The sequence below is a fragment of the Miniopterus natalensis genome, chromosome 12, assembly GCF_054644295.1.
Source record: "Miniopterus natalensis isolate mMinNat1 chromosome 12, mMinNat1.hap1, whole genome shotgun sequence".
Taxonomy (NCBI): Eukaryota; Metazoa; Chordata; class Mammalia; order Chiroptera; family Miniopteridae; genus Miniopterus; species Miniopterus natalensis.
In genome coordinates this window covers 22721105-22745410 of record NC_142092.1, presented here as the reverse complement: position 1 = coordinate 22745410, position 24306 = coordinate 22721105, and the positions used below count along the sequence as shown (strand labels likewise).

The 24306-nt window shown below is 44.0% G+C and overlaps 1 protein-coding gene across 2 annotated transcripts in view; it reads right to left on the bottom strand.

The window, feature by feature from the left end:
- The window catches only part of TTC39B (tetratricopeptide repeat domain 39B), a 109115-nt gene extending 90252 nt beyond the window's left edge, over positions 1-18863 (bottom strand). Inside the window, exon 1 of one of the 2 annotated variants that reach the window (XM_016214375.2) lies at positions 18760-18863. In XM_016214375.2, the coding sequence (XP_016069861.2) occupies positions 18760-18801 (42 nt within the window). In that variant the 5' untranslated portion in view covers positions 18802-18863. The remainder of the gene's footprint in view (positions 1-18759) is intronic. The other variant, XM_016214400.2, reaches the window with a different exon arrangement.
- Between the last annotated feature and the right edge of the window lie 5443 nt (positions 18864-24306).

The following is a 24306-nucleotide window of genomic DNA, read 5'->3' as shown; positions in this document are numbered from 1 at the left end:
AACTGATCTGTCAGGAATAATTTTTCATTCCACTCATATCTGCCATCCATTTCTCTGCCATCCAACCTATTTGTCAAGCTCAAAAAAATAGCCCATGGCCTGCTGGAGCATTTAAACTCCCCAACTAGATCCTAGGGCTCCACGCACAGTTGCATTTTATATATAATGCTACTTTTTTTTTTAATTTCACGTTGTGTGACGAAGTGTCAATGCCCTGAGTCCCCCTGAATACAAATGTAAACCTCAGCCTCAGCATCCTCATTACTCGGTCTGCAGAGTGCAAACACAACTCATACCTCCCCCCAAATTAACATCAATGTGCATTCCCTGTGAAACCTTAACTGACGCACAGAGCTATTAATCAAAGGGGGAAAGCAACTGGGGTCCACACACTAGAGATTACTCATACTCTAAGTCCCCATATGGGCCTAAATTCTCCAGTAAAGCACACAGAAAAAAGAACATGACACAGAGTTCATCTTCTGAACCTGCCCAGAAGATTTGTAAATTCTGATTTTTTTTTATATACTTAGTAAATAACTGGAGTTATTCAAATATTATTCAAATATAGAGTTTTTTAATTTTTAAAACTACAAACCATAAAATCACCTGCCAGAAGAAAAATTTATGCCTTAGAAATTTTTAAACATTCATCACGTGAGATTGAAAATAATTGGACAGATTCTCCAAGTATCACTTTAATATAGTTCTCTAGTTGCTCCTGTCTAGGGAAGTGCTCTAATATTACCTCATAAATTCTGTCTTTTTTCTCAAAGCTTCATATTTAGCAAAAATCACAGATCTGATAGTGAAAATTAGGTATACAGAGGAACAGTCATTTCACTACATAGGATTACTTTGAGCAAATAAATTGAGCACATTTTTACTAAGCAACTATCATGTGTTGTTGAGTTAGGCTTTATCCAATGATTCACTCAAACATTACAGTAATAATGTAGTACATTTCCAACATAGTACAGTGGGAAACATATTTAGGCCTGAAAGTTTTATTTAGACCTGTCTGGGTCTGAATCTCAGGTCTACCCCTGATTCTGGGTGGGACTCGCCCTTTCCACCCTCCACTTCCTGATGTGTAGAATGGGGATTTCAACCACCTCCTGGACTTCTGTAAGGATGCTAGTGAGATAATGCATAGTACAGGTCTGACTCAAAACAGGCTCAATACCATTCCATAGGATACTCAGATGTGGGATGGATCAGTGGACTCATGGAGCCAGGATGCCCTACTCTATTTCCTCAACAACTCTTTTTCACACCAAAGATTCTGCACCTCCTTTTGCAAGAGAGAAAAGAGGCCAAATGTGGGAATGTTTATAGCAAATAGGTACTCGAAAATGTTAGCTGCCTTTACTTCTCCTATCTTAAAATGCTTTGACCTCTTATTGTTTAATGCCCAGACCCTTCTTACTCAGTGGGTTACCCAACATGATAAACACAACTTATGGGCACAGAGCCCAGGTCCTCAGCTCAATGGGGAGCAGAGTGACCTCAGCCAACACAATGTGACCTTGGCCAGTACACCCAACAGCTAGGGGCTCCAGACTCCTTATGAGTAAAGCAGACAGGTTGACATAGACACCATCCCTTATTCAAAATCCTAAATTCTCTGAATTAAACAGAAATCCTCCCCAGTGAGGAAGCTGGCATTCAGAGGGACTGCATCTAAAAGGACTGAACTTCTCAGATTTTGAGCCGTATCAGTGGTACTAACTTGATCCTTGATAGTTAACTAGTGTGTTAAGTACCAAGCAAAGCAGTTCACAAAATGACTCTTTGGAATTTGCAACAACTTCTAGCCAAGCACAGAGGAACCATGAGAATTAAAAAGGAACCACCAGATGTCACTCTCACAAAAAACAATAACTAAATTAGACAGCTTGGCTTTAGTTTCCACAAATACATAGATTTGTGTGTTAATAAAAACGAAATGTTTAGCTATACGAAGGAGGAAAATATTTCCTTTCATGCATTTTGTTACAAATACGGAGTTAAGTTTCGGTTTAGGCAGGGGTTAAGTTCTGAGGTCAGTACTTACAAGGAAAATATATAGTCAAAATTAACATTGAACAAATACTTTAAATTGTCATTATAATAGAGTACAAGTGGTTTTGGATATAACCTCATAGAGGAATGGGTACGTACAAACAAAATCTGTACAGTGATGTACGGTGTGTAATAAAGAGTACATATGCAAAACAAGATTTTTACAATTGTGTACTGTTGGATTTGTTTAACATAAATGAGCAAGTTATTCTACTCTCGTGTACACATTCCTCTGCTACTGTTTTTATGGTTGAGAAATTAACCTTGGCAATCACTTAATATGACAAGCACTTCTGTCCTCTAGTGCCAGCCCTCCCTAATCTGTAGTCCACAGAGGAATATTTAAGGCATACCATTTCTGCAGAAGAATAATTTTACACAAAACAAACAGAACCACGAGACTGTTTTAAACTGGGTAATTTTGAAAGCATCACTACTAAAGTTATTTTAAAATTAAAATGAATAGAGCTCATAGCTTCTACCTATGAGTAAATAACCATAAATTCCATTTATTAACACCCAGGCACTATGTTGGACACTTAGATGCTTATTTCTAACTCACAATCAATCATAAAAAGTGAGCATTTCACCTCTTTTATTACTACTACTACTACTGTGTTCTGATAATAATAATAACAATAATAACAACAGGTAACACATCTGAGTGCCAAAAACTGCTCTAAATCCTTACATTCATTAACTCATTTAATGTGTATCATGACCCTAGGAGATAAGACTACTATCATGTCCAAATAAGAAAACTAAGGCTGCCCAGCCAGGTGTGGCTCGGTGGTTGAGCATCGGCCTAAGATCCAGGAGATCGGGGCTCGATTCCCGGTCAGGGCACATGCCCGGGGTGTGGGCTAGGCAGCCGATCAATGACTCTCTCACCATTGATGTTTCTATCTCTCTCCCCCCCCTCCTTTCCTCTTTCTGAAATAAATAAAGATATGCTTTAAAAAAAAAAAAGAAAACTAAGACTAATAAAGATTTAATTAATTTATCCACCATCCCATAGATGAATCTCAGTCTCAGTTTTTCTATCTGTGCAAATGGAATAATATCACTTAGTTTGTCTCATTGTTATGAAGTTTAAATGAGATAATGTATTCAGTGCCCCAGCATAGTGTTGACACAACTAATAAGCGATTTATTTTGTTATCATTAAAGCAGCTCTATAGCTAAAAGGCTCCAGAGCAGCCTAAGGATGAGCAAAAAGAAACCTCTTGCATCACCTCGTTCGACCCTCAAATTTTCGGGCCCAGAAAAGCAGAAAAACCAGACCAGTGACACCACAGCTGACCTCAGGACCAGCTGCATTGAATTATGACCCCCCTGCCCTGGCACCGACCAATCAATCAGTGGAGACTCAGGCCCTGAATGGATGCACCTGGAAAGATGCTGAATATTCTACTGAGATCTTCCCCTGGGACCTCCCCTAAAATCTCCACCCTTAAAACCCTTAGGATCCAGAGCTCCCTCCAGGGAGTCTGGGAGCAGGCCGGAGACTTTCCCTACCCACCCCCTAGCCCCAGGCCCTTCACCTTCCTCACTTCTAAGCTCCAAGGGCCCTTCCTTTGCCTCTATACCTTGTTTCCTAAGCCCATTTCTTCTATGAAATTACTTCTCCTACCTCTATGATTTTCTAAATAAATGTTCTCTTATAGTTTGAGTCTTGGATCTGAATTCTTTCCTAGCCAGAACTCAAGTGCCGAGGTTGCAGAACCCAGGTCCAGTCTGACCCCACTGGTCTAACACCCAGTTGTTGCCGGCTGCCAACAGATCCATCTATTACAGTACATACTGTACTGGGTAAAAAAAGGAGAAACTACACAAATTATTTTCAATAGGGAAGTGGTCCAATAAATTATTGTACAACTGTACGAGCCCAATTCTCTTTGGTCATTATAAAAAGAATAAAGCAAGTAATGGAAACATCTACAAAATATGTTAAATGAAAAACCTAGTCCTGGGAAAGCTATATGGTCTAAGAATCCATTTATATTAATAAAAATTCAGTGCTGATTTCTTCTGAGGAGGGAGAGGGAGGAAATAGTAAAGGAAAAGATCATGTTTGGCTTGTGAATGATTTAAATTTTTATCACAATAATGCTTTTATGTATTATTTGTTTAACAAATTTGTAAAACAAAGAATGAACAATCTGAACAATATAAAAAGCTTAATGCATCACTTGAGAAATGCAGATCCAACAAGCCTCAAGCACAGTAAGGAAGGTGACATTTAGGCTAAATTTATTTTATAACCCAAACCCTTCCATGCCTGGTATAAGTGAAGAGCACTTTCAGTCTCTAGAAGTAAAACTTTTTTAAAAAATCTTTTAAAAATCTTTTTATTTAGAAATAATTTCAAATTGACAGAAACGTTACCAGAATAAGAACAGTACAAGGAACACCTATGTGTCATGTATGCAGATTCATCTGCTGTGAACATTTTGGCTTATTTGCTTTATAACCTGCTCTTTCCTCTCCCTTCCCACCCGCCTTTCCCTTTTCTAGCTAGTTAGCTAGATATTTTTTTTCTAAACCACTGCAGAGTAAATTACATACATTGTGACCCTTTATCTCTAAATAGTTCAGCGTATATTTCCTACAAATAAGGACATTCTCTCATATAACCACTTCAGTAAATTTAAACTACCGTCCATTTTCCAATTTTGTCTATTAACCCAACAATTTTCCCTTATAGCATTTTCCCCCTACAGCAGAGGAGCAGGAGTCTCAGGTCAAGTACTCTATTTAGCTGTCACGGCTCCTGGCCTCCGTTAATACAAAACATTTTCACAGCCTTTGTCTTTTATGACACTGGAATATTTTGAGAATACAGCCCTCTTCTCATTTTCTTAAAAATAGAACCTTCCTTATTTAAAGTTTCTCTGTTGTTTCCCGGTGATTAGATTCAGGTTAGACTATTACAGAAGGGACACTGTGTCCTTGTCAGGTCATTTATATCTGGAGGCAGAGAGGTTCAGCTGCCCCCACTGGTGACGTTAATTTCCATTACTTGGTCAAAGTATTGTCCAATTTCTCCACTTCATAGTTACTCCAGCACTCCCTCCACCTTCACCAGTTGGCCTTGGGCATTCTACTAAAGTAAAAACCCTCCAGTCCCCCCTTTTATCTATCTAGTTATCATCAACATGGATTTCAAGGATTCCTACAGTTTTAAATGGTCTATAATACATTACTGTCAGTTATTTTCATGCTCAAATTGTCACAGATTTGGCGTAGGCAACTTTTAAATTTCTCACTATTTACCCCTCTGAGCAAATTCTAATAATAGAACTTGCTTCTTATGAGAATTGTTTGCCAAGGAATCTTACAAGGTTAAGGCATATCTAAACTTTAGCAATAAGACTCAATTATTTTTCTGATTCCCCTAATGCAAACTGAGAAATGTAGCCACTGACTTACCTACCTGACCCACCAGTGTGCATTACAGAATGGACTTTATTAAAATGAGAATATAGAGGAAAAAAGAACTGCCAACATTAAGAAGAAGAGAAACAGCTAGCACAACAAAACGAGCGAATTATAATAGAGTTCTGCAAGATCACAACAGAAATTTGAGGAACTTCAGCATAATTCACAAAGACTGGAACTCCTGTGAGGCTAACAGATTTGTGGCTGTAGAGGAAGTGAGCTGACTCTGGGCGAGGGTTAGGTTACACCCTTTCGGATATACCTTCTGCAAGATCCAAAAGGCTGAGGTCATTCTCCTGCCCCTGTCTGACTTTTCTTGCTGTCAAGCAAGGCTGAGGAAACTCGGGGTTGTTTCAAGAGAGGTACCCCAGCATCCACTCTCCAGCTTCCTGCATACAGAAGACAGTGGCAGGAGCAGCTTCTCAATTCCAGCTTCCCCGCCCCTGAATCCCAGTTACTGCCAACACAGCTCTAGAGACACCAGCCGCGGAGTACAACCAGCACCTCCCCTAGTGGCCAGCTCTGGGTGGGACTGAGAGTCATTCCCGGAGGCCCAGCCAAGAAGCACTCCTTCGGTCCCTCCATGAAATTTGTAAACACCTATTTCCCTTACACTCTTCTGATTTAAACTACCTACAGAGGTTTGTTTTAGCTTCCCGCCCTGAAACCAGAGGGAGTGAGACAGATGACAGAGAAGAAAATAAACAAAGGAGATAATATAGAGTGTGATCACATCTAAGAGGAAATAAACGGGACAGAGAAAAGAGAGAGGCTGCTTTGATGATGGAACCTGAGCACTGCAGCGCTCGGAACCTGATCTTGAAGGTGAGGGCGGAAAGTTGAGAAGGAGCCAGTCATGTGAAGGGCTGGTGAAGTGCACCAGGCTGGGAAGTAGCCATACAGGAGCACTGTGTGGGAGGGAACGGGGCAGGTTTAAAAAACCTGCCTGCAGCTAGGGCGGCTACAGCAGGGGGGAGGGGTACACTGGAGGAGGAAGGCAAAAGCCAGACAGTGTAGCCCACAAGAAGTAGTGTGGGTTTTATTCTGAATGTTACAGAAAGCCACTAACCAGTTTGCAGCAGGAAGTCCCCTGTACGAATGTTCGTACACGGGCACTTGGATAGAGTGAAGGGTGGATTGCAGAAGGGAGAGGGGAGCCAGGAGACCAGTTAGGGTGCTCTCCCAGGGCTCCCCAGAGAAGCGACAGCGTGGACTGGGGAGCTGGCGGTGGCGATGAGCTGAAGGGACTGGTTTGCAGTAAGGAGCCATGTTCTGCAGGACGATTAGACAGACTAGCTGATGACAGAGAGGTGGAGCAAAAGGAGGGTCAATTGAGTGGAACAGAAAGGGAAAATCAAAAATGAAGAGGGGAGGGGAGGGCTTTAGTGGTTGAGCAATGCTGTTCAAATTGTTCCTCCAAATCCTCGTGTTTGCTTCTGAAATAATTACAGGAAGGACAATTGTCTCCAAATTGCCACAGTTGAAATGTAATGCCTTTCAGTCTTGAACAAAGGGATAGGAATTCACTTAAGCATGTCACATGTCCCTCAGCAGGAGCCTAATCTGCTGACAAGTGACACTTCCTTCCCCAGACAGCAAAATTCTGACTTGGGCAGGGCTTGTATACATCAAAAAGGGATCTTATAAAATGTAACTTCCTCCACCAGAAAGTACAAAAGGGGAATAAAAGCAGGTAAGTCTCAAGAAGAAAAAAGGAGTCTTTCTAAGCTACCAGCTTTACTTTTTAAATTTCAAATATATTTAGCAATAGGATTAGACTTGTGGAGCCTCACATCCTAGTAAAGTCATCCCTACTACTGTATTTATAAAATCAGAGTAGGTTTGCTTTATGTCTGATGAAAAAGAACTCCATAAACCTCAATTTTTCTGTTTTGAAAAGTTGGAAGACCAAATGTTATTATTACTAAATAAAGCAACTTGTTAGAACTGTGACTACTTCAGCTTCTAAAAGCATTGCACATGAGTAAATTATAATCGTCCTCGCTTTGTGAATGCTCCCCAGCTAGACTGCGCATTATCTCACTTAGCCCTACTCCAGGAGTCAGGAAGCTAGGGCTCCAAGTGCTCCAGCCTTGGTCACCTGTCTTGAGCCAGCGCTCCAAAAGGACACCTGCCATGGTTTGTATTTTAAAGTAAAAACAAAAAGAATACCTTCCCTCCCCAAACTAGATCTTAAATTAATATCAGCAAATGAATGTTCAATATCAAGTTGTTCAATATGGCAAGTTGCAGTATTTGATACAATCTTACCATGACTCTTTCCTGGTCTGTAAAATTCTAGCCATCTGAGTGTACTGCTAAAAAGCAAAATCTATACATTTTGTCAAATTAATGGTTGCAAATAAGCATTTACAATATGGCAGGCACCAGGTGAGGTGTAAGGGCTACACATAGGGACTCTATGAGGTGGGCATCAGAATCCCCATTTGACTGATGAGAAACTGAAGTTCACAGAGAAACTAAACAACTTGTCCAAGGTAACACAGCAAGTAGCCGAACTCAACCCATGTCTCCTAACCTGCAAGCCCACCCATGTTCTTTCTTCTCTCCCACATGCCGTCCTAGGCACAGACAGAACAGATCTGAAATTCAGGGATGCCTGACAAGAGGCTGATTTTGCTGAACTCTGTCCTACTTGGGACTTTAGTTATAGTGACAGTCCTCTTTATTCAACTGTGGCTTTTTTGTGGTTTTTTGTTTTCGCTGTATGTTTGTTTTAATATATCTTTATTGATTTCAGAGAGAGGAAGGGAGAGGGAGAGAGAGAGAAACAACAATGATGAGAGTCATTGGTCGGCTGCCTCCTGCATGCCCCCTACTGGGGATCGAGCCCGAAACCCCAGCATGTGTCCTGACCGGGAATTGGACCTTGATCTCCTAGATCATAGGTCCATGCTCAACTGCTGAGCCACGCCCGCCAGTCTATTCAACTGTTAATGGCTTAGAAATGCAATTGCCTGTTCATCTTTCTAGCAAGACGCTAAACATGTCAAATAAATAGCAACTGCCTGGGGGAATGAACTAGAAAGTCATAGGGAAAACCATCATCTATACACTCTACACATCTGCTTTACTGCAATAGGACAAAATATTCCTTTGGACAGGGGTAATTCACGCAGCCCTCAGGCTTCTTGTCTGATGATGTCACAGTGTTAGAGCCCAGTCAAGCACTGACCCAAATACACCCTGCGCTCCAGTCTTGTTTTTTGATACCTAACAATTTTGCTCTACCCCCATCATATATAATGGCTGCTTGTTTTTATTTCTGCCTGGGAAACTCTATGTTATCCTGGTGATTTTTAATTTTTTGAATAATTTAAGTGTGAAAGTATATTGAGATGAGAGCAAACGGGCCCATGGAATCTTAACGGGGTGATGGAAATGCTCCTAAATTGATTGCAGTAACGCCTGCACAACTCTGTAAATTTACTAAACATACATTTAAAAGGAGTGGATTTATGGCATGTAGATTATACTTCAATACAGTCTTCTTTTAAGTACACTGAGATAACGCTAATAGATTAATGGAGGTAAATTCTCCTTCACACCTTAGAAAGCACTGAAGGGGCTTTCTTTGCTGCTTTCTATGCTGGTTTCTTTTGAACACCAGGGCGCCTACATCCTGTCCCTGTTGGGTGGCATAGCACATATGCCAAAAGGAAAATATTTATCCTTCCAGGGAGCTGAGAATGTTAAGTAGTTGTTGAGCACCTGCAAGGGAGGGGAGGAGGGGAGAAGTGTCTGGGAAAGCTGGAGGAGGAGCAGCACCTAAGGGAGGTTGTAAATGCTAAAGGGAATTGGCCAAGTGAAGGAACAGCATATGAAAAAGCTGGGAAGTGAGAAAGGACTGAGCTTTAGAGAGGTGAGGTGTAGATGGGGATCTACAAGCTCTTCAGCATGGTTGATGTTAAAGGTCAGGTTAGGAATGAAAACTCCTGGGAGCCACCCCAGACCCACTGAATAGGAATGGCTCGTGGTGGGACCTAGGAACATACATTTTAACAAGTCACCCATCCCCCTAACCAGGTGCTCTATGCTCACCAACATGTGAGAACTACTGAGCTGAATCCTAAGCAAGGCCTTGTGTGCCATGCTAAGGTGTCTGCATAGTACCTCAAAGGCTGTGAACAGATTTTAAGCAGCAAGGTGAGAATGGACTTGGACTTTAGAAAGAGCAGTCTGGCATAGCACATTGCTTTGGGGCAGAACAAGAATCCCAGAGCTCCCCCAGGGCCAGGGCCCAGAAAGGCAAATACATTGTCATCTCCTTTACCTTTTAACCTCACACTATGTAACCAAACACAAACATACCTTTTACAGGCCCAAGTCTCAACTAACATCTACGTGCCACATGAAAAACTATAAGAACCATTGACATTCACTAATATTAACAAAGGGACACTTCCACACATCAAAACATTTGGAGATGCCTGAGGTTACTACACATACTATTTATGTGTTGGTGGGCAAAAGCCATTTTCAAAATATTACTGCCATTGTCGCTTCCCTTGCTGACAAATACTAACACTGTTCTGCTTGAACAGATGACCCTCTGAGCCCATGTTTACCACTCTGTTTTGTGGTAAGTGATTTCCCCTCTCCCCTCAGGGAGGGAAAGGTGTAAGAACTGTACATTTTGCAGAACTGACCCAGCTGGAGGCCTGGGATTAGCCCAAGAGGTATCTTCATCTATCCTACCAGATTCCAGAGGAGATGTGCAGGACCCTAGATGGGCCAACCTGTATACAATGCCAGTTCCTTATAGGGTTGGGAAAACGGTATCAAATATCCACATCCTACATCCTTAATAATAGTGCTAAGAGCCAACATTTGCACCCCACACGCTAAACACGTTATGGGGCTTTAATCTTCACCATAACCCTCAGAAGAAGGCTCTATTATCTCCAATTACAGATGAAGAAACTGAAACTTAGAGCGATTCATTTACCTAAGGTTCTGCATGGAGGACCTGGGACATCATGTGACTCCATAACTTGTATGATACCACTTCATGGAATGTGCCAAATGGATTTACACTTTCTCCTAGTTTTTGATGCCTATATGAGCATTAAGGAAATAAGCAAATCTAATTCATAAGGCTTACAACACATTATAAACCAACTTACATATAGCCCGAGAAATCACCTAGTACAGGGGTCTGCAAACTTTTTCTATACAGGACCTATAACTGTTTAGGCCATGTAGACCATACGATCTGTGTCCCAACTACTCAACGCTGCCATTGTAGTGTGTAAGCAGCCATAAGCAACACCTGAATGAATGGGAACATGGCTGTGTTCCAATAAAACTTTATTTACAAAACCAGGCAGGAGGTAGGCAGGCTATATTTGGCCTTCCTGTGAAGTAGCTGTCCCCTAACCTAGTGGAAAGGGCACTGTGTGCAGAGTTAGAGCACCTGGCTGCTAACCCTGATTCTGTGCCTAGGGAAGCTGAGTGACCTTGGGCCAGTCACTTCCTGGCTATTTCTAGGACGTATACTTCTGCAGAATTTTCTTCTCAACTGACTGCAAAAATAAGGTGAAACTATATTTGAATGCACTAAAACATTTGTGGCACATTCTTCATCAAACCCATAAGTAATGAACAGTAACAGCAATACCTAAAGATAAAGCATAAGGGAAAAGAGAACTGGCCTTTAGGAGTACTTCTACGTCCAGGTGCTTTGTGAAATAATCTTATTTCATCCAAATCGTCAACTTGTGGGGTAGGTATGTTCCCGCTTTATAAACGAAGAGCATCAGCTAGTTAAATAGCATGCCAAAGGTCACACAGCAAGTGAGAAGCCAGGATCTGAACCAAGCTGGCCGCTCCTCAGAAGCTCAGTACCACTCTGTGCTGGGGCTGTTCCTGACCAACAGATACCCTTGGTGGATGATTCTGACAGATGATGACATATGAGCGCTTCTGGGAGAAGGTTCTGGAGTCAGGCCTCATTCCCTCATTCTCTCTTCAGGCCTCTCTCACTGTGCCGTCTGTTTTGCCTGCCTCCTCTCAAAAAGATCATACCCCACTTGGCCTGAAAAACTATGTGAGAATCTGAGGTTTGTATCCTTTAGTTCTCAGGGAAAGAATTGTGACTCATGAGGAGAAAAGACCAGGAACCCCAGGGCCCTAGGAGAAAATGGTAAGAAAGCAGGAAAGAAAAGAAGGACTGAGAGCACCTCAGAGAACCCCGACTGGTCCGCTGACCACACCAGAGTGGGGGTCAGGGCGGTCCTGTGTCTCAGAACCCAGCCGAAGGTAAAGGTGATGAAACGCAGGCCTATGGAGTTACACAAACGTGCCTCGCTCGTCTGTCTCCTTAACCACCACCCTGCAGTTTAGTTAGCAGTTTAAAACTGCACTTTGGAAATGGGGTTGGGAAAGGAGAAAGCGAAACCAAGAAATGTTATCATCATTGCTTCTTTTACTCAATGAGAGAGAAAGAGAAACATTCCACAAATATGGGAAAATACATGGGTCTTTCCACTGTCAAAACGAAAAAAGAAAAAAAACAAAACACCCAAATTTCTTAGCTGAGGGTCCAAGGTCTACCTAAATCTGCTGGGACAGGCACAGCCCTGCTCTGCCGCCTCAACCACCTAGCTCTCGCACACGCCACTCCAGCACAACGGCCACCATCTGCTTCGTCCGTGCCTGAACATGTTTCCTCTGCCTCCAGGAATGAAGGTGTGACCTGCTCCACCACTGCCTGCTGAAATCCCACCCGTCAAAGTCCAGGCCAAATATCACCTTCTAGATCACAGATGTCAAAGGTGAGGAGAACTTCAGAAGCAGATCATTAGTGTCAACTCCTTCACGTTTCCTACAAGGAAACCAGGCCCACGAGGATTAAGTCACACAGCTGGGTAGAAAAGACTTGGTCTGCAAACCAAGTCAACCGGCCTGGGTACAGGCATGCCCTCACCATGTGTCAGTGGCAGCCCTGTGAAAGCTCTCTTCTAGGAGCACCAGGCCTGCTCACACTCTCTGGACTCCCCCTACACTTCAGGACAGAGTTGTTTGTTCGTGCCCACATTCCTGAATGTCTGCTCCAGTGAGGTCAAAACCATACCTTGCCTATCGCATTACCCCAGTACTTAGCTTCCCTTGCATAGAGTGGGCCTTCAGTGGGCTGTTAACAGTCATTGGACAAACAAAACAAAATACCAGAAAAGCATGTGCCTCTCCACCTCTTGTATAGTCTCCCTCCAGTCAGACTAATGCACTCCAGGGAGAGCCACCTACCTAGAGGGCTGATCTCTCCATACCTCTCCTCAGCTTGAAACCCTAGACACACACCATGATATCCACAATTTGGTATGAAAGTCGTGGAATGGCCCTTTCTGCCCTTCCAGTATTTTTGTCCCTGCCACCCAGAGCACCACAAGCTCTCCCTCACTTCCATACCTTATGCCTGCTAGCTCCTTCCCAGAGACAAACTTCAAGAGTTTCCTCATGGCCAACTCTCTGCTAAGCCAAATTTATCCTGCAGGATCCAGCATTCCTAAAAAATGGCCTCTTCCAGGAAGCCATCCCTAACTAATCCCCTCCAGGTGAGGTACCCTCCTCTGTGCTCCAAAGCACCCTGGCATCCCTCCTCCATGGTTCCCAGCATGGAGTATTACATTTATTTGTCTATACACCTGACCGCATCCCCAACAAGACCATCACTTAGGATGAGAACCATGTTTGCCTCTCCAAGACCTAGGACAGACTCCAACACATTAAACTCAGTAGCTCTTCTCAGTTACTAGTCACAGTGAGATCCAACAAATATATATGTAATATATATCATTTTACTAAAATATTTAATATGTAGGCCTACTGTATATATGAGCAATACATTCAAGGGGCTATGTCCCCAGATCTCAGCAGAAAAGTATTTACTACACACACCAACAGTCTTGAAATAAATTGCTTAAGATGCATAATGGCATGATAAACTGCCAGGCATTCAACACTTCAGGAGTCCCTTTGAAGAGGTGTGGTGACTTAACCAATTCAGCCAACTAGCCGGAGTGGCTGAATACATGGCCAACTTCCACTCAGCATAGGAGAGGAAGAAGAGAGCACTGGGACCAACAAAGGCTTGCAAAGGAAAACTCTCCCCAGGAAGCCTCACAAGTACCCAAAGAGTCCCCAGGTACTCAACCTCTGTGAAGTGAGCACACAGTGGCTTCAGGAGACCCACTTGAGATGGCGACTGGGGCACCTAAGACTGGGGACTGAGGAACTGTCAACAGATGGCTACATGGAAACCATGAGCCTCACAGAATTCACAGTATCAGATTCACATTCTGGATTAGTAACAGCACCCAAGGGCAAGGAACTAAGATGAGAAGGTAAACAGCTAACTCAAGGAAGAACTGATACCTGCACAGAGAAGTATACCTGCACAACTGGACTTGAAAGGAAGGAAGGGGGTATCCAGGTATGGGGGAAGGAAAGGAGAAAATGAGGGCAACTTTCACTGAGAAAGAAGCATTCCAAGAATATATGGGATTTCAAGAGATCCAAGATTAAATATGTCATGTTTGTTAACCTGAGCAGGAGTTGAGGCTGATGGTAAGCTGATGCTATTTTTTCCTCCCACTAACCTGCACAACCAATTACGAACACTGTTTTTAATTTCATCCACTCATAAAAAATGGCCACGCTCCCACAAGAAGTCACAGTGAGCCAGAAGGGTGAGTTTATTCTGCATGAGGTCTGTCCATCCTCTACAACCACCTAAAAGGGGGTGGGTTAAACCATACTCTTCTTCTGCGGTAACAGCACCACCACCCAGCCACATAGGAATCCATAATTGTCACTGAACAGCTCCTCCCTCCTTCCCTCCCTCCCCATACCACTGACCCTCAAACAGCACACCAGCTCCCCTTGCCATGGCTGCGTACCCTGCTGAACTCATTCCCTCCTATCTCAACTTCCACCGAGGCCTGAGCCTTGTCCCACCTGCTCCTCCCAGCATAATCTTGCTTACCCTCCAAGCCCCAGTTCAAAGATCATCTCTTTAAAGTCCTTGCCAGCTCCTAAACTAGGGTAGTCAACCATCGCTTTCTGCACCTGCTGTCCCAGGGCAACTACTGAAAGCACTCCATTTACTCTCATGGTGTCCTACGATGACAATAAATTATATGGCCCTCCTACCTAAAACCTAACCTGGACCAAAGACAGAACTAAGAGAGTTCCTCCAGGGCAATAACACTGTCTTACCTTAGTGAGTACTCCCAGCATCTAAAGGCTATTAGCACCTAAGAAGTGCTCAAGGAACACTGGTGACTGGTGGAATGGAAGAATGAAGCTGATTCTAAGAAAAATGTAGCAATCAATTTGATCTAAACTTCATCTAAAATTCCAAAGAAAAACGTTTCTAAATCAGAATTAGACCTAAAAAATCCTGGGCCAAAAAAGCAGGCCATGGAAACATCCGTCACATAAGCTATTTCCTTCCCTAACCCAGGATTTCTCAACTTTGTTTCATTACTGCCCCCTAAGAAGCCTTTTTAGACATTTCTGCTTAACTATACCCCCCATGAAATTTTAATAGCACAGAGATATATCTGTGCATTATCATAAAATGAGCAAGTATAGTTTACTTTTTGTTCAATAATGGGTTCAGAATGACTAAATAAAAAACTTAAGCCTGGCCGGGCGTGGCTCAGCAGTTGAGCATCGACCTAGGATCCAGGAGATTGAGGTCCAACTCCCAATCAGGGCACATGACCAGGTTGTGGGCTCAATCTCCAGTCAGGAGAATATAGGAGGCAGCCGATCAATGACAACTCTCTCATCATTTATGTTTCTATCTCTCTCTCCCACTCTCCCTTCCTCTCTCTGAAATCAATAAAAATATATTTTTTTAAAATAAAACAAAAATCAATGGAAAAAATACCCTTGGGTAAGGATTAACAGAAAAGTAAACAAAAGAATGAGGCGTTCGCCAAGAGAGAGCTGACTTCAAGATCAAGCAACTGCTGGTCCTCCAGTCACAGCCATCTGTTTGCCATAGGTCTGTAGTACTGACCTTGCATAATTTCTGAATACCTTTCATGAACTTCATGTCAATGCTGCTTGTGCAATTCCCAAGAAAACCCAATGTGAAGAAATTACATTTTGTTAACCAAGCTTTGAAGGACCACACATCACAGAAATAATTTTTGGCACCCTTGAGGTGGCAAGTCCTCACCTCTGTATTCTCACATTTATCCTCCTAGAAAAGGAAACATCAATTTACCTAGGAAACACCGCAGCCCACAGCTACCATGAGAGCTCTTCTACCACCATCATCTCTTCAGTCACTTTGAAAGAAAAGGGATCCCCATAATATTAACCCTTCTGCCAAAAAGGAGCCCCCCACCCCTCCGCAAGCACAGACTTTTAGAGCTGCAAGAACACTTAGGGCTCATCCAGCCCCTCCTTCTCCATATGAGGGAACATAAGGGAGCCCTAAAAAGAGGCTGAGAGGCCTGCTCAATCAGTCACCAGCTATGGACAAGGCCCTTGTCTGTCTAGTTCACTACCGTATTTACAGGCTAGTCAGATGTTTGCACACATAATGAATGAAGGGCTACGGAGCAAATGAGCGACAGAGCTGAGAGCCCAGTTCACCTAATTCCTAGGCTATTACTTTTCCGACTACACCACTTTGCACTACTTTTCCAAACACACCCTTTTACTTCCCACACCCTTTTACTATCAAAGAGTGGCCACAAAGACTATTAAGTGTATATCTGTTTGAAAAACTTCCCAGCTGAAATAAGCCATTTTAGTTCACACAACCAGTCAAGTTGAAGAGCAGGGTCTTGTTCATTCCTGTGTAGAGCACTTCAGCCCACTGTAAGTTAGGGACTTTCTACAAATAAGGATACCCCAGTCTACAACACACTACTTCTAACTTGCTTACCTTGCCTTGAGTTCTTTTCTAGAGATGTGTACACAAGTCACATTTCCCTGCCCAGACTGAGAACCCTACAGAGCCAAAACTGCCGTCTTCTCTTTCTAAGGCACCTACCAAGTTTGAGCACAGAGCAAATGTTCAATAAATGTTTGTGAAACTTACACCAATGGAAAGGGTGCACCGTTAGGGACAAAAGTGGATTTGGCATGTACAAAAAATTCCATTTGTACTTTGCTCATCTCCTAGGACCAGTATAGAATGAGTATGTAATAGGTGCCTAATAGTTATTAAACTTAAAAAGTGAATGAAAGAAATGGCAAAAACTGAGAAATTATTAAGCAACATCTTTTTTGCATTCATTCATTCATGCAACAAATATATTCATCAAGTATCAGTGTCCCAGGATCTTTGCTGTTCTGAAACCTAACTTGCCCCCACAGAGCTAGAGCCCTTCTCCCTAGCTAATGCATCTCAATACCTCAGTTCATCTTGCAAGCAATGGGCATGGCTAGGGTGGCCAGATGTCGCAACATGACCGGGAGTATACCAATTTACACCTATTGTTCAAATGTTAATTATTAATAGCATTCCCTTTCTCTCTCAACAATATCTTGGTCTAGACAATTATACAACCCTAAGTGCAGCAAAGTTTTTTTCAGTGAGCAGACTCACTGAAAGAGAGCCTCGGAAAATTTCAGGGATTCAAAATTTTCACTCCACATTTACTAGCTACTCCCTGACTTGGTTCCTCATTTATAATATGGGCATAACACTGATTACACTAAATGGTTACAGAGAGAAGCAGCTGGGGACAAGGCTGGAACATCAGACTGAGATGACACTGTACAGAGCCTTGCATGCCAGGTGCATGGATACTTAATTCAGTACACAACAGGGAACCATAACAACTTTTGAGGAATGGAGTGACTGTAGGGTCAAAGCACCCTGAAAGTGTTACTACCTTAATTACAGACAAGAACTGAAGAATGAAAATTTGCTGGTTCGGTGACCTACCAAAAGGACAGCCTAAAGCTATAGATAAAGAAAGGTTGTCACAGATGAAATTGGCAACAAATGTAATTATTTCATCATTTGCTTTTACGGGTAGTTTGGAATTCTCAACACTAAACAGATGCAGGTGAGCACAAGCTCTAGTTCATTGGTCTGTGATCTTGGTGCCCTCATCACAAAGGACAGGCTGTGAGGAAGGTTCTGGATCACCCCCGCTGGCCCTCTCGTCTGCAGATCGCGTAAAGAAGCTGCAGCTCGGTTTTTGTTTTGTTTTTATTTTAAGGGCTCTATTTAAAACATAGTGTTGACCATCAGGAGTTTCCCGGCACTCAAGACTTGGATGGTAATCTTAACCCGCCTCCTCCAGATCTTCCACTATTGCATCATTTGAAACTAAGCCTCCTCAGGCAGCGACTCGTAAAATTCACGCCAGGTAAAATGGCAGCGGCGGCAGCTGCGGGTGCTGCGCGGCCGCCGGCCTCAACTTCAAGCTCAAGAGCCAGCGTCTCCCGGAGCCGCCGAGCGCCCAAAGGCAGAGTCTGCAAAGTCAACAGGTCCGGCGCGCGCTCGCCGAGGGCGTCCGGAGCCGCGCGCGCCCGCGCACGGGAGGAAGCGGTTAATTACTTAAATGCAGTGGACGTGGCACGCGGCCAGTCAGTTCTCCTAGCGCCTTCCCTCGGTCTACACCACCGGCACCCGGGGCCCGCCCGGGAGAGGCCGGGGCCCGTGGACAGAGGAGGGAGCGCCCCTCCTGCGCTGCCGCTCCGGCCCCCGCGCGCTCCGGCCCCCCGGCGGCTCCGGGTCTGCCCACCCGAGCAGACACCCCTGGGGGCTCCCTTCTTCCTCCCGCGCTCCCCCTCCTCTCATCGACCGTAACCCTTTCGACTCTGCCACCGGGCAACTTCCATAGAAGGTGAGGCTCCCATCCCAGCTCAAGACGACTGCACACACCTCCGCTGGCCAGTGTCGGGACTTCGGGGTCAGACCTCAAAACGCCCGGACAGGTTCGGAACAGCTCGGTGCTCCGGGTCCGGCGCTACCATGCCGTCGCACCCATCCACCCACCGGCCGGACATAGCGCCCTCCATCCCCGCAACCCCACGGCGCCGGCGCCCCGAACCTCGGCACCCCTCCCGCCCCGAGCGCCGCGGGGACCCTCCTCACTCCCGCGGGGACAGACCTCCCAGGGACCCACCCGCAGCCCCGGCCGATTCCTCCGGGCGGGAAGCTGCCCGTCCCAAATAGGACCAAGGGGGCGGGACCTTGGCCATCCCCTCCTGGCTCCAGGGGCAGTGCCCACGCTCCCCACCGGCCGGTACCTCGTCCGCTTCCAGCTCGGCTCCGTTGCCTACGAGCGCCATATTCCCCTTCGGCCTTTCGCCGCCCAAAACCAAGCAGGGAGCTCAGAGCCGACTCGGTTTCTCCGCTCCGGGCTCAGCCCAGCGCCGGTGTGGGAGGAAGGGGGCGGTCCCCGCCCTCCCGCCGGATCCCGGGCGGGGCCAGAGCGCGGCTAAGCCAGCGCTCTCCCCGCCTCCGGCGCCCATCTCCCGAAGGGGCGCCGGGCCGCCCTCCCCGCCACAGGCTCCGCCCCCACATGCCTCGCCCCGCCCCCTCACCGGTTCAGCCAACCAGGTTCCTGCAACGAGTCTCTGCCCCCAGTCGGCCTCCGCCTCGGACCCCGGTGGGCGGGGTCACTCAGTGGGCGGAGTCACCTCGCACGCCCAGACTACCCGAGTCGGGTCCACCTGAGGGTCTCGGCTTCCAGCGCTCTGCAGAAGGCTGGTACTCGTCTGGAGCCGAGAGAGAGCCGGATTGATGAGGCCAAGGTCAAAGCCGGGCTACCCCTGAGGTCTATGAAGCATCCTCCTGGTCCTTGGACTGATGCCAGCCCTCTCCCTCGCATCTCACAGATGGTGTGTCACCGTCACCGGTCACCTAGAGGCTTCTATCACACCACCTGCCAAGACACTAGGTCAGTCCAGGGCATCATCTTCAGACACAGGGACGCTGAGTTTGCATCAGTGTATGTTTAAAGACTAAAAGAAAAACCATGGGACAGATATACTACTTAGTGCTCCTCTACCCCTCCTTCCACTACCTTGTCACCTTTATGTCCCCCAGCATCCCACACTGACCCCTTTGTCACCGCAAAAATATGTGTGTAACCTGAGCTCAAACTATAAGTTCCATCAGTGTAGGAATGCTGTCTGTCTACTTCAAGGCTGTAACCCCAGCACTTGGAAGAGTTCTCTGCACATAGTAGGTGCGCAACAAATATTTGTTGCCTGAGTTTAGAAATTGATTCTTGCTTCTAACATGTAAAATAATCTGAGTATCCAACTGGTAAATTAAAAGCTATATTTTCAGGAGAGAAGGGGTTGTCAGCCTTATTTTATGTACTATAAAATTCACCCAGTTTAAGTGTATAATTCGGTGACAAATGTTTACAAAACACCATCCTCATCATAATATAGAAAACCCCCAAAAGTTCTCTGTGCCTCTTTGCTGTCAATTTCCTATCCCCAGTCCCTGGCCTCTGGCAACCACTGATCTGCTTTCTACCACCATCATCTACCTTTTCTAGAATTTCATATAAATTAAATCATAGAGCATATGGTCTTCTCTGTCTGCTCATGAAAGACTAATGGTCATCAGGTGATAATTATAAAAATAGCTAACATTTATTGAGTATTTTCTATGTGCCAGGAGTATGTTAAGCTCCTTGCATATATTATTTCATTTATTCTTCATAACCCCATGAAGTAGGTACTGTCAACTTACAGATAAGTAAACACAGGCTCAGTAACTTTAAGTAACTTGCTTGAGGTCAGACAGCTATTAAGCAAGTGGGGATGTCAGAATCCAACAGCCTGACTTGAGGGTGTGCCTGGTAACCATTGCTCTGCACTTCCTCCAGCCACCTCCCGTCTCTTTCTTCCTATTAGTTTCAGTAGAGCAACTGCCTGCACATGTCTGTTACACATATTTTCAGTGAATCATCTTTGCATCCTTGAAACTTGCTCTACAATTCTAATGAGTTGCTATGTAACTTTATACTAGAAAAATAAATAAAATGGTTTCTACCCTATAAACAACATGGAAAAAATGGGTTCGATTGTGGTGATGGTTGCACAACTCTGACTTTACTACAAATCATGAACTGTATATTTATAGTAGGTGAGTATAATAGTTATATACATTATATGTCAATAAAGCCTTATTTTAAAACTGATCAACACACCTATTGGATATCCTTAGAATCAGATATAAGGGAATAAAAGGGACCAAGAGATCACTTAATTCCAATACCCCTGAAAGTTTCCATTCTTCCCCACAACCTCCTGTTTATGCTTCACTTCCTGAGGCCAGATTTCCTGTCTGGGTCCAGATTCTACTCTGTATTACTCATGCATGATTCCGTTTTATGAAGTTCATTGGTTCTTAAATTAATATCACATCTTTTTGACATCTCATTGGTGGCTTCTTCCTTCCCCATATGCTTTGTTATTGTCTGACTTCTGAATTTCAATTCTTCAAATATTAAAGAGATACAAAAGAACTTGGCTCTAATTACTGTCATGATTATGTTATAATGAGAATCAAATCTAACTTTCTGAACATCTATTCTTATAGATGAAGTTTGGTCTGTTATTTCTTTTAATACTGGGGTTCAAATCTGAAGCCCTGTATGTTTTTGTTGTTGTTTTTAATATATCTTGATTTCAGAGAGAGGAAGGGAGAGGGAGAGAGAGAGTTGAAACACCAGTGATGAGAGAGTCGTCATTGATGGGCTACCTCCTGCACGCCCCCGACTGGGGATCAAGCCCTCAGTCCGGGCATGTGCCCTGATCAGGAATCCAACCGCAATCTCCTGGATCCTAGGTCAATGCTCAAGCACTGAGCCACACCTGGCGGGCCCTGTATGTTTTAAATTCACATCACTAGATGAACAACAGTCATATTTCTGAGGAAGCCAATTATAAACACTGAATGAATAAGTGTGTTCTAGCCGCTGGAACATCTAATCAAATTTGCTTTGCTCCTGGCAAATGCCAACTTTCTTTTCCTGCACATGTGTGATTCTACAAGATCATGAATCATAAATACAAAACAGCTTTTTTCAAAGAACAATTAGGGTGGATTCATTTTTATAACAAAATTTCCCTTGCCAGTTTGCTGATAACAAACATTGTAGATTGCTCAGATCTTCTGTAACTAGCATAGGGATTAAGCAAGAGTAGTGTCTGAATTTTTTTTTTTTACATTGAAGGTACACCTTCAGTGTTTGGGTTTCAAAATAAATCTAATATTGCAAAAATCATTAATATTTGGTTTAAATAAAAATTGCATTCTCATCTGTGTAGTGGAGATAGAATGGTTCTGCATTTAGAAATTAAAATTTTCAGATGCTCATATTCATAAAGTAAGTGCTCACTGTAAATCATGCATTTGTCAATGGCTTTGTCTCATATTCATGTCTTAGTTCCTCAAGAACTTCCCCTTCTAAAATAGGCCCTCCCTCTCAGTCCCCGGCTACCACATCCTCCGGCTGCCTTCCTAGCACTTAGCACTATCTGAAACTACCTTGTTCATTTATTTGTTTACTTGTTGGTGGTCTATCTCCCTCAACAACAACAACAACAACACACACACATTATAATGTAAGCTCCATGAGAGAAGGAACATTGTGTTTTGTGTTTACAGCAAAACCACAGTGCCCAACACATCATGGATACTTAATAAATAGATATTGAGCAAATGAGTGAAAGTATAAAAAAGTTCATAGTATACATAGCATTTTGTTTAGACCTGGAAGTGCCAAAGCTTTAGCATAATGGGTTTTTTTAAAACAGAGAAACCGGTAATAACGAGGGAGATTAAAGAACACAAATTACATAAAATCTAAAAAATAAATACTATTTTTCTTAGGGTAATGTGTCAGGAAGACTGACTATTTTAATACCTACTCATTTTTCAGAATTACAAAAGAGCTTAGAGGTCCCTCAGTGACCCAGAGAGGACTAACTCACATCTCTGGGAGAGGTTTAAATGCTGGGGGAAACTCATCATTTAGTGTAGGCTGAAATCCTCAAGAACATCCCTGTTCTAGGAATTTGCAGCTGGGTAAACATTTATTTTGCCTTGTTTATCAAGCATCTGTTCGCTTTTTCACATATATATATACAAACTTTTCAATCATCTTACTATTTATTTTTACTGTACACTTTAACCTCATTTTTTCACATGAGGAAAGTGAGACCCAGAGAAGAGAAAAGACACACGAAGTCTAACTTTGACAATATGAGACTTCAGAGTGGAGCGCTGAGGATTTAGAAGCACGAATACCTAAGCAACCTGCAGCCGAGGCTGCTCATTGCCACCTGCTGTCCATTCTCCCTTCTCCTTAGTAAGAGAGCCTGATTTCACCCTGGGCAGCACGATGCTCACCGAAAAGATTACATTCTCAAGGACTCCTTTACAGCTAGGCATGGCCCACGTAACTAAATTCTGGCCAATAAAATAAATTACAGTTGCCCGGCCGGGCGTGGCTCAGCGGTTGAGCGTCAGCCTAGGATCCAGGCGATCGGGGTTCGCTTCCCGGTCAGGGCACATGCCCGGGTTGCGGGCTCGATCAAGGACTCTCTCATCACTGATGTTTCTATCTCTCTCTCCCTCTCCCTTCCTCTCTCTGAAATCAATGAAGATTTTTTTTTTAAATAAATAAATTACAGTTGACTTTCAAGAAGTCTATTTAAAGGGAAGTGACCCCACACGTGCCCTTTTGCCTTCCGCCTCTCCTTCCCACAGCCTGAGTCAGACGTGGTGGTCGGAACTCCTGCCACCCTAATGAAGTAATACCTTGAGGTTGGAACCCACAAAGTAGAATCTTGGCATAAAAAAGACAGAAGGAGTCTGGATTCCTGATAACGGGGGCTACCCGACATGTACTTGACTACCAACCTCAGATTTTCTATTGCACGAATGATAGATCAATAACTGTCTTTGTTCAGGTCACCATTATATTGAGATTTCAGTTATATACTAACAAACATAAATCTAAATGTCTACATAAGTAATTCAGTGTTCTTAGATGTTCTGGCTTCCAAATACCTTCCCGCTCACTGCAGCCAAAGCATTCAGGATTTCTGGTCAGTGCTGGATTGGCATAGCTGACGTGGAGCGGTTTTGCAACCCTCGTACACAACCTTTGCACACCTTCCCTCCTGAGGGCACTTCCCCCCAGCCCTCTTTCTCCGGGTTCCTTTGTACCTTCTTTCCTGGCATGTTTCCTCTCAAATGGCCTTGTCCTGTAAGTCCAAATAGTCTCCCCGTTCTGAAGAATACTAGCATCTTTTTTAAAATGACATTCTCATTGTATTTCATGAATACTTTTTTTTTTAAGTCCTCACAAGAGGATATGTTTATTGACTTTTAACAATTTTTTTTTAAAATATATCTTTATTGATTTCAGAGAGAGGAAAGGAGAGGGAGAGGAGATAGAAACATCAATGATGAGAGAGTCATTGATTGGCTGCAGCCCGCAACCCGGGCATGTGCCCTGACCGGGAATCGAACCCAGATCGCGTGGATCCTAGGTCGACGCTCAACCGCTGAGCCATGCCCGGCCGGGCTGTTTATTGACTTTTAGAGAGAGGAAATGAGAGAGTGAGAGAGAGAAATACACATCAATGGGTTGCCTCTTGCACACTCCCCAAACAGGGACCAAACCCGCAACCTAGGCATGTGCCCTGACCAGGAATTGAACCCTCCACCTTTCCACGTCCGAAACTATGCTTCAACCAACTGAACCACACCAACCAGGGTGTGAATACTTTTAGGAAACCGATAATTATCTTTGGCCACCT